This window comes from Rissa tridactyla, chromosome 7, assembly GCF_028500815.1.
Source record: "Rissa tridactyla isolate bRisTri1 chromosome 7, bRisTri1.patW.cur.20221130, whole genome shotgun sequence".
NCBI lineage: Eukaryota > Metazoa > Chordata > Aves > Charadriiformes > Laridae > Rissa > Rissa tridactyla.
Window position 1 is genome coordinate 47,619,532 of NC_071472.1, and position 10,530 is coordinate 47,630,061.

The 10,530-nt window shown below is 45.2% G+C and overlaps 1 protein-coding gene across 3 annotated transcripts; it reads left to right on the forward strand.

Annotated features, from left to right (window-relative positions):
- The first annotated feature begins 1,816 nt into the window (after positions 1-1,816).
- Positions 1,817-9,760, forward strand: XAF1 (XIAP associated factor 1). 3 transcript variants are annotated; one of them, XM_054209983.1, is made up of 8 exons: positions 1,861-1,927; positions 4,077-4,212; positions 5,219-5,275; positions 6,107-6,359; positions 7,162-7,229; positions 7,512-7,862; positions 8,354-8,423; positions 9,355-9,760. In XM_054209983.1, the coding sequence occupies exons 1-8, from the start codon at positions 1,896-1,898 to the stop codon at positions 9,381-9,383; spliced, it is 996 nt and encodes a 331-aa protein (XP_054065958.1). In that variant the 5' UTR covers positions 1,861-1,895; the 3' UTR covers positions 9,384-9,760. The 3 variants fall into 3 exon arrangements, with proteins under 3 accessions (XP_054065957.1, XP_054065958.1, XP_054065959.1); XM_054209982.1 differs by lacking the exon at positions 9,355-9,760 and having other exon boundaries at positions 1,817-1,927; positions 8,354-9,347; XM_054209984.1 differs by lacking the exon at positions 9,355-9,760 and having other exon boundaries at positions 6,107-6,296; positions 8,354-9,347.
- The last annotated feature ends 770 nt before the right edge of the window (positions 9,761-10,530 follow it).

Below are 10,530 nucleotides of genomic sequence, written 5' to 3' on the forward strand. Positions count from 1 at the left end.
ACAATCCCTGTGCCCAACAACTTCCTACATAAAAGCCCTCATTATGAATTTTGAGTCAGTGGGGTTTTCTCAGTCAATGTGTGTTGCTGATCAGGCTTTCTTGACCTAGAATTGGTATTTCCCGTACGGTTTGTGTGAAGCCCTAAAGCACATTCAAATGCTGTGCGGGCTAATGACTACAAATCAAAAAAAAAAAAAACCTGAAAAGACAATCACATTAAAAAATTTGATTCAGAATTGGCAACTCTGTAACCTCTCCCTTAGCTGCCATCTCATTAACATATTTGTTGAAAAGCCTTTCTCTGCTTCATTACATAATTTGTGTTACAAAATCCAGATAAACACTCATTATTCCCAGGTCTCTCCCCACTAGCTGTGTTAGTCCGAGTGGGACAGTGGGGAGGCTGCGGTGGGTTTGTGAGGCCGGACACTTACTGTGCGCACCGCTCTGGGTGGAGGGGCTGCAGTGAGCCCCTGCCCTCCCTGCTCGCTGCCACCAGCGCCTGGAGACGGGCTGACGGAACAATGGCCGTGGTGACATTAGACTGGCAAGGGCTGTGGCCGGGTGGGCACCAGCTGAGCCTGCTGCCCACAGGCAGCCCTCGGGCTTTGGACTGCAACGAGGGGCTGCCCAGGGGTCGAGGGGTTTCCCCTACCTTCTGCTGGCTCCTGCCAGACTGCGACCGGGGACCGCAGTGTTATGGTTGTCAGTAAAATACCATCAAAGGTGAGTTCATACCAGGGCTGCCATGTTCCCTGCGGGTTCCGCCGTGCAGAGGTGCTGGGCAGAACGGGGCAATGGGCCCCAAGGGCTCCCCACAGCCATCGCTGCCCCAGGCGCAAGGAGAGATGGTGGCCGGAGGGCTCCCTGTGGCCCTCTCGGGGAGGCAGTGGCGAAGAGAGTGTCCCGCTGCCTCTGGCGTCCCTGAGGCCTGATGCCGCCTGCTGCCTCCCTCCTCGGGGAGCCTTGGCTTGCGCGGTGCCTTGGGGCGGCTGCAGTGGCAGGAGAGGGCAGACGTGACAGGGTGTTGTGGGACAGAGTCCACCAGGTGCGCTGCTTTAGACTGGGATAGAGGTAAATTTCTTCATAGTAGCTGGTATGGGGCTGTGTTTTGGATTTGTGCCAGAAACAGTGTTGATAGCACCCGGGTGTTTCTGTTATTGCTGGGCAGCGCTTGCACAGTGTCAAGGCCTTTCTGCACCTGGCGTCCCCGCCAGCGCCGGGCTGGGGGTGGGCAGGGCACTGAGAGGGGACACGGCCCGGACAGCCGACCCCAACTGACCCAACGGACATCCCATAACATGGGGCGTCGTACTCGGTATGTGCAGCTGGGGGGGAAGGGGGAGACGTTCAGAGTGATAGTATTTGTCTTCCCAAGTCACCATTGCGCCTGATGGAGCCCAGCGTTCCTGGGGATGGCTGAACACCTGCCTGTGATGGGATGCAGGGAACGAAATCCTTGCTTTGCTTTGCTTTCATGCATGGCTTTCACTTTACCTGTTAAGCTGTCTTTAGAGTTTTCTCACTTTTAACCCTTCTGATTCTCTCCCCATCCCAGCCGGGGGGGAGGGGGCGAGTGGCTGCATGGGGCTCAGTGGCTGCCCAGCTCAGCCAGTCCTGCGGTGGGCAGCCACAGGCAGCTCCGGTGGATTATTTGGGAAAGAAGGAAACTGACACCCCGGAGTTCCTCTAAGGACTAGCAAACTAATCTGTATGTGGAACTCACCCTAAAACCTAATACTTGCCTGGCAGTGCTGCTGTTTCTCCTTTAAATAATTTTTGGCTAAGAAGCTGTTTGGGGTGGAGTTACTGCAACAGAGGCTTTCAGTTTCGGTTTTTTTTCCCCTCTTTGCTCTTAGAAGAAAGGATATCCATCAGAATAAAAAGAAAAATCATGACAGAAGAGAGCAGGTTGTGCAAAAATTGGTAAGAGATCTTTCTCTCTCGCTACCCCTACAAAGTGGGAATTTCAAGAGTTTTCTAGGATTTTCCTTAATGTTATCTAGGTCTCCTGTAACAGGGGGAGAAGAGGAAGAATCATACGGCAGGACTGGTCTATGCTAGCCATTGAGTAGTAAACAAAAATATCTTGTATGCATTTTCACATTTCCAGGTTGCTGCTTTCTTGCTACTTTGCTGTGGAGAGGTTTCTTCCGTAGGCCTCTCCCATGCTGCATGTTCTCATTTTACATAATACCCCGGTGGGTAGTTTTGCAGTATCTGGCGGAGGAGTCAGTGCATGGACCATGACAAACCCAGCAGCTGCCGCGGTTTTCCCAGGTGGCTGATGTTTCTTTCTGTTGCGACACTTGCAGTTAAGTGATAAAATATTCATTTTTTCAGGGCAATTGGCCATCTCTCATAGTATAGAAGGCTGAAAGGGGCCATGAGGGTAGCATAGCTCGGTGTGTCTCAACTAGTAGTGAGGCCATTGGGCAAATTATATGAACAAAGACTATGTAACACTGCAATTAAAAAAAAAAGGAGTCAAACTTAGAAACATTAAACATGAGCTTAGCCTCAATTTTATTTGGTCACAAAAACCAGTGCATAGCCTTGCACAAAGAGAGCCTGTGCATTACGTTCTAAAAGGCTGTAGGGGATGCTTTGAATAAAGCAGTTGCTGCACACTGATCAGACGACTTCGCAGACCTACTTGGCCTAAAACTTTTGATAGATGCCTCTACCCAATTCTTAAAAACTCTGGTGACAAAGATGACATATTTCCGCAGGAAATCCCTTCCATTGCTTATCCATCATGGTCAGGAAAAGCTTCTCCTCGTGTCTAAAGCAAATTTCCTTGAAGCAACTTACCTTCTCTAAGAAAATTAGAAGAGTTCACTGCTGTGGCTGCTCTGTCTTGGTGCTGGTCTGTTTGTAATTTACGTGATGACCTCGTCCTGGCCGTTCCCTCCACACTGAGCAACCAGCAGATATGTTGGGCAGACTGGTTCTTGGCCCAGACATGATGTCAGAGTTTGGAACAAAACTAGAGCAGAATGCCCATATGGCATCAGCTGTTCTGCCTCACACGTCTCCTCAAAGCAGCAGAGCTGACACTGTACATGTCCTTTCAGGCAGACTTCCTACTCTTGTAGGCCAGAAAGGTTGCATGGGCTTACCTCCAGCTGCCGTGTCCTAAGAACCATCACTCTTGTGTCATGCATCAACACCTCCTGCCACAGGGTCCTGGGCCCACTTCAGTAAAGGCTTTGAAATGACACTTCACCTCCTGTTGCCTGGTGCACTACAGTCTCTGAGCCCGAAGTGAGGGCAGTGAGGCAGACATCCTAAAAGAGGTCCCATGGGATCAGGGTTGCAGAATGAGTAACGCAAGCCAAGCTTTAAATGTCTCGTTAAGATGAATTGGAAAGCCAAATAGTTATTTCTAGTTTTTAGGGACAAACTAGTTGAATTGTAACCAGTTGTACTGGGTCTGGCTGGGATGGAGTTAATTTTCTTCATAGCAGCCCCTGTGGTGCTGTGTGTTGTATTTGTGGCTGAAACAGTGTTGATAACACTGTTGATAACACACCAATGTTTTGGCTTTCACTGAACAGTCCTTGCAGAGTGTCAAGGTTTTCTCTTTTTCCCCGCTCTGCCTCCCTCCCCAGTGAGCACGCTGGGTCTGAGCAAGAGTTTGGGAGAGGACACAGCCGAGAGAGCTGACCCAAACTGACCAAAGAGATATTCCATACTGTATAACCTCATGCTCAGGGATAAAAACTGCATTAGAGGAAAAACAGTGGGATCAGGTTTGGGGTTTTTTTTTTTGCTTGCAAGGTGGCTATTGTTCAAAGACTGGTTGGGCATAGGCATGCCTCTGAGAGGTGGTGAGTGATGTCATTTGCCTCACTTGTTTTTCCCCCTCTCCCTCTTTCCTTCAAGTATTAAACTGTCTTTATCTCAACCTACAAATTTTCTCACTTCCATTCTTCCCATCCTCCCCCCACCCCGTCCCACTGTGTGTGTCGTGGTGAGTGAGCAGCTGTGTGGGTGCCCCGCTACTGGCCAGGATCAGCCCACCACACCAGTTCCTTTACTCTTCTCTCTTTCCCATTTTTGTGCTCTGTAGTAAACGAGATGTGTCTGCTGCCAATTTCTCTGTCCATGAGGCCCACTGCTTGCGGTTTCTCACCCTCTGTCCGGAATGTGATGAACCAGTTGCCCGAAAGGATATGAAGGACCATCAAACAGAAGCACACAAGCAGGTGAGGAATGCTACGCGTTCTTCAGGGTTTTCTTGCAAATAGCAAAAAGCTCTGCCAGTGCTGAAGTAATATGTTGTCTTGGTTTCATCTGGGGAAGAGTTAATTTTCTTTCTAGTGATTGCTGTGAAAGGAATGTGATAATACCTTTTGTTTTTAGTTGTTGCTAAGTGATATTTACACTGTTCAAGGACTTTTTTCAGCTTCCCATAGAGGAGTGGACAGAACCACTGTGGTATCTCAGTTTCCCCAGAAATACAAACTACAGATCAAGTGTGGATACATGCTCCTAGTGCTTGTGAATTAGCTAGAGCATGCAAGTTAAATGATTTGATTAGAGGAAGACAGACAGTCTGACATAAACCTTGCTTGTACAAAGCTATGACATCAATGCACCTTTTTAACAAAGCTGAACTGGCAGAGTAAATTTGTCAGCTCTTCATATAGTGAGGTAATAGCATTTTTAGTATAGCATTAAGAACCCCATAGCTGGAGGTACTATGTTGAAGCATGAATACACAGGCATGGCTTTTTATCCTGTTTTACTACTTTTATTGTTTTAGCAATTCCATTGATTTCAGTTACTTAACAGAACACACGAGTAGCTCTTATGGCAAACCTACAGAAAACTTGCATACCTCCTATGTTTTCAGAAGGGCTATTATAACTTAGACTAGTTGAATATCAGACCTATACTTTGAAGTTAAACCTCATTCAAAATTTTGAATACACACTTTTTATTTCACACCACACTTTTCATTTCACATGGGCACCTTTGAGAACTGGATGCCTGCACAGAATGACAGCTTCCTGCAGAATCAGCAGGTACCTGTTTTCCTCCAAATCTCATCAACACAGCTCAGGCCTAACAAAGAAACAAGAATTCACCAACAGCTTGTCGATGATTGGGATGAAAATGACATGCCAGCAACCTGAAGCCGTATTGACATATGAAAGCACTAACCATCCTCCTGTGCTCCCAGTGAACTGCTGTATGTTTTTCTTGCAGGTCAGATGTCATCTTTGTCACCAAAGCATGCAGCAGTACCAGTTGGAGCATCACGAGGTACATATGGAGTGCAGTACTTTTTATCTTCTAGGCTGATCCCTTTGACCAGCCACCAAGAGTCACATTAATGGGTTCAAAAGCAAAAACATGTAAATCCCTGACTCCTGTCCTGGACCATGAAGAAACTTAAACCTCTCAACAGTTGCAGTGTGTTGGCATACTTTTTCCCCCTTGTAAATAAGTATATCCTGTGGTGGTTGCTCATCCAGTTGTGATGGGACAGTCTGTTCCAGGAGATAATCTATTAGTTTCTCATCTTTGGCACCTCAAGCTGACGTTCTCTGAGGGCTTCTCAAAGACATTTCTGTCCTGCCCCCACACTCATATTACCTGCTTTTCCAGAGGAGTGGTTATACAAAGTGAGAGTCATCTCAGCCTTGCATGGGAACTACATGAGTGCAAGGCCAAGGAAACAGCCAAGGAGGACATACGCAAAAGAATTGGCAGGGGCTGGGAAATGAGAGAAAACTGTCCATGCTAGCTGTAGTCTAACCCTTTCAAGGAACCAAAGCAGTGAAGACACTGCAGGCTTTCCCCTGGTGGTGGTAGCTGAATTTTTTGGTATTTTCTAGGTGAGCTTGTGCTGTGTTGCTGACGTGTACTGATACAGAACATCTTCACTGCTGTTGTTTCCTGTTTTGCCTTATATTGCCTCAATCATCCTAAATTAAAGATAGCCTAGGTGATAGGTGAACTCCTAACACAGCTAAGCCTGTATTCGGTACCGCTTCAGGAGAGCATTCTTCAACATTCACTCATTGCTCTCACCCAATGCCCTCTTTTAGTATTGACAGAAAATTTGCAATAATTTCCTCTATTCATGTGCAGACCAAGGAATGCCATGAACGAGCAATAAAATGCAAGATCTGTGAGCTTGAAATGCCCTTCAACAAGCTGCAGGAACACCTGAACACCTGTGCCCGCCGAACAGAGCGGTGTTGGGAGTGTAACAAATACATCATGTACAAAGACCAGAACAAACACAAAGATATTTGTCAGAACAGCCGTCTGTCCTATGGTAAGGATGTGAACTTTCAAACCAGTGAAGCATCCACTAATGCAACATCTATTTGCCCCACTGGTAAGCAGAATTCCTCATTGTCATGGAGTGGGTCAGCTCTGTTAAATCTCAATGAAAATTCTCTGTTCTTCTCTACAATTCTCAGTAGTCCAGACTGGAGGGGATTGCTGTTTAACCAGTCACTGTGAAAGGGCCAAGTGTTGCTATCTATTATGCTGGTTGTTGTAAGGCCAGAGAGGTTCCACTGACTGGTAGCTGATAGGCCATACTGTTTTATGCTTCCCTTATCTCCTAGAAGTAAAATTTCTTCTGTCAGAAGATAAGTGGAATGTCTTCCTTTTTCCATTTGTTGCACAGGAGAAAATATGATTTAGAATTTCTTCCTACTTCTTATATAAAAGACAACGATGCATGCTTTGATTTCTTGAAGTTGAGAGCAGCTTTATTAGGCCTAAGGTATTGGCCAGAGTATGCTACAACAAAAAAATTCATGAATTCTGTCAATGATTCCAGAAAAGAACAGGCATCAGTAGGTTGGCAGCAGTTGGCAAAATAAACTATAGAGAGCAAAACCCCCTGGCAACAGAATTATCTAGGTCAGGGTAGGAATGAAACATCTTGAGCCGCAAAACATGGGGCTGGAGGGGAACTTCAAATATCCTGAAGTTTGCGAGAAGGAATGGTGGATTGGTTTGGAGCGGTGACAAAAGCAAAATGTAGTCATAGCACTAATTCCTTTTTGGCCAGCGGAATCAGCATTCTGTGTTTCTCTAGAACTGGTGACTATAAGTGGATCTGAGCAGCCTGTCTAGATGACTAGTGTCAGTACTGTGTTTCTCTCCATTTCTTTTTCCTTCTGAAGGTACTGGTGGCAATTTTTGTCAGAAGTGCAATAAGTCATTCCCAGATGACCAGTACTCCCAACATCTGGTAAGCACATTTGAAACTAAACAAGAAAATGGCCTGTGCTTAATTTCCAGCCAGGTTATTTCTCTGAAAAGCTATATATTAGATAAGAAAGGGCAGTGTGTCTTGGGTCTTCAAACTATAGTTTCACGATACAATGTATTCAGCTGAAGCATCACTGTGAGGTGGTGTCAGCTGTCCCTCACTCTGTCCCACCATGACTTACCTCTGTCCCACATCCCAATAGACCACAGAGGTGGGTGTAATGCCAATCTTCACCTCGTTTTGCATGCTCTCTTTTAACAGAATCAATGCGGTGCGGCCCATAAGCTGACAAAAGTTCTTGCTGGCCAATCAACTTCAAAACTCAGCAGTGATCCACCACCATCTTCTTCCTCCCTGGCTCCCTCCTCCTGCTCTGAGAAAGCAACAGTGTGGAGAGATGTCCGTCCCAAAGGGAAAGAAAGGGACCAGCCATTGACCTCCAAAACCTTGCTTAAACCTGCAAAAAAGAAAGACATTGGCTTTCCCTCTCCCACAAGAGGCAGACTTTCCACATCATCTCAGGATCTTAAAGACACCCAGTCTTTTGACATGCTGGTGACCTGTGCCCATTGCAACATTCTTCTGCCGCTTCCAACCCTTCGGAAACATGAGGTGAGAAGTGACATGTTGAACTCTGCCTCCTACATGCAAAGGGCCATACCCACAGAGTCACTACTTACCTCTACTCTGCCTGGCGTCCCCGTGCCCATTTCTGGATTCCACAGCTTCTTGAAATGCTGGTCATAGGTACACTCTCTCTATGAAGCGTGGAATTTGTTAATTCCATTGACTATTTGTGCTTATATCTACACAAACAAGATCCATTGCCTCCAGTCTGCCTGAGTTTTAGGAAAATAATTACCATGACTCAAGCCATTAATTTTAAGCTCCAGTCCTGGAAAGTCTTCAGCAACTGTCCTTATTTGCTGAAGGCTTGATATTGTTCCTGCTAAGCAAATAGTATGATTAGCTGCATCAGAGATGTAGCTCTAAATAATGTTCCATCCCAACAAAGGGACCCAGTTTCCTCCCTACTGAATATGATTGCATGTTGAATATAATGTTAAATTATCCTCTAATATGACTGTTACTTATTTTTATAGATCAAATGTCTGCGTGTGCCATCTCTGAAAAATGCTAGGATGAAACAAAAATCAAGTCATGGAGAAAAAGGTACTGCAGAATTTCAGAAATTTAGAATAGAATTCATCATTCAGGATTATTCTACATTGGGTTAATAGGAAGAATGGGATATTTTGCAGAGGAAGTGTGTCTCGGAAACCTAATACTCAGAATATCACAAAGCTCTTTAGATTCCAACGCACAGTGGTTTCCCATGAGGTTGCCTTAAGCAAGCATTGCTTCAGAGCCACTACGCTTTCACTCTCTTGACTCAGAGTAACATGTGTTTTGCCTCTCAAATTATGGTACTCTGAACAGTGCAGTACCTTCCCTACTGTAAGCAGCAATCAGCACAAAAGATTTCACAGAACAGATGTTCTGTCCCAGGTCTGTCTGCTCCAAAACGGAATGGAGACTTAAAGAATAGTTTCAGAAGACAAGAAGTCAATTTTTTTCTCCATAGTAAAAATTGCATATTCAGTAGAAGCATTGATACACTGATGCCAGACAATACCTCCGGATGAGCTCGCACTGATCCATAGGCAGTCAGTAAGTCTCTTTCCTTACCCTGTCCCAGACAGGCTGTGAATCTTAACACTTCTCTCTTTGCTAACATCCCCCTCTGCTTTTCAGTTCCTAAGCAGTATTGTTTCCTCTCAGTCCAATTAATTAAGTGAAACTGAAAGCAGTTGTTCTCAGTCTGTCCTTTTTCTACTTGGTTCAGTAAATGCGGTATTACTTCTCCTTGTAAAACTTTCCTCTCCTGGTAAATTAAAGAGAGAAAGCACCAAAGTGAGAAATAGGGGGTTTGTCTAGTTTTGAATTACAGGATGCTAGTCTTGAAATAAAAGTAAGTACATGGTAATTACATGGATTATTTGATTGCACTGTGTTTTTTTTATATTGTTCAACTGAGTGATGATGTAGGAAGGCTGTAAAACCAAAACTTTAAAATCACTCATAACTGGGCTTTGTTTTACAGAATACTCTTTCTACAGCGCTGATGATTAAATCTGGAAATAGAGGCATGTCTTCAGATTGAAGCTTCAGCTCAGCTTTAGCAAAAGGCACTGAAAGTGCAATAGGTTTATCGACAAACAAAAGTGACTTGCTACTCTGGATTGAGAACAAAAAAATCCATTAAATCCTGCTCTTCTGCACTTCAGTGAACCACTGAACCTAGGGCTAGCACAAACATCTTAGTCTAGGGAGGCTGTCCATCTTCTGATACACAAATGGAAACTGATAGAACCCCGTGGTGGAAAAGTTAGGCATGAAGAGTGAGTGGATGCTTTATGCTAATGTTTGTGAACATTTGTGAAGCAGCCTTTGCTTCTTGCCATCTTAACATCAATAAAAGCTAAAACGTGTTAACAGTTTTACTACAAGGTGCCATTTTCCTCTCATCCACCTTTAGCAGCGTTCAGTCTTACAAGCTGATGTGGAACTCCTGTACATATGCTGACCTGTAATTTGAGTAATGTCTTACTTCTCAGATCCCAACTTGTTGATATCGGCATCATTTGTGCGCATAGGATGTGAAGTCAGGCTGAGTTCATAAACGCTCTCAGTGATTCAGCAAGGGCCCGGGCTCATTTATGCATATCGTAGGCATATCTATATGGGCAGGACTGCGCTGAAGTGCACCAGCAGATGTTCCAAGAGTAGATATGTCCAGCCTTGTAACCACTGGGCTAGTGCCAGCATTGTGAGTGGGACAGCGGCTGGTCGTGTGGCCTGACAAGCGTTAAGTGACTTCTGAGGCTCCCTTAACCTCTGCAGCATGGAGACTGTAACAATCAACAGCTTTTCCTACATTCAGGCCTCGTTAATCTGAATCTGGAACTCTGCTACTCAAAGGCCATGAGTGCATAACTTCACTCCCTCTGGCCCAGGTGCTTTGCTCATCAGTGTCTAGTGAATTGCATTTGAAAGCTTGCGGGGTTTCTCTGACCACATTGAAGACGGGATTTTCAAACACAATCCAAGACAGCACTCTCACTGAGCTTTATTTAAAGCTTTTAATAAGTTGTTCTGAACTTCTGGTGAGGAGGTCGAACGTTGAACATGGTGCTATGAAACAGAATTTTCTGTATTTGGGGGCAGAGGAAAGGGCTGGGAAAACATGTCTCTTAAAGCCTCTATGCGTAAATATACC

What these genes read in the sequence shown, in the direction of transcription:
- XAF1 (XM_054209982.1), top strand. Translation starts at nt 1,896, where the DNA reads ATGACAGAAGAGAGCAGGTTGTGCAAAAATTG. An exon ending in AACATCTATTTGCCCCACTG is followed by an intron (nt 6,360 to 7,161) that starts GTAAGCAGAATT and finishes TTCCTTCTGAAG; the next exon opens with GTACTGGTGGCAATTTTTGT. An exon ending in CAACCCTTCGGAAACATGAG is followed by an intron (nt 7,863 to 8,353) that starts GTGAGAAGTGAC and finishes TTATTTTTATAG; the next exon opens with ATCAAATGTCTGCGTGTGCC.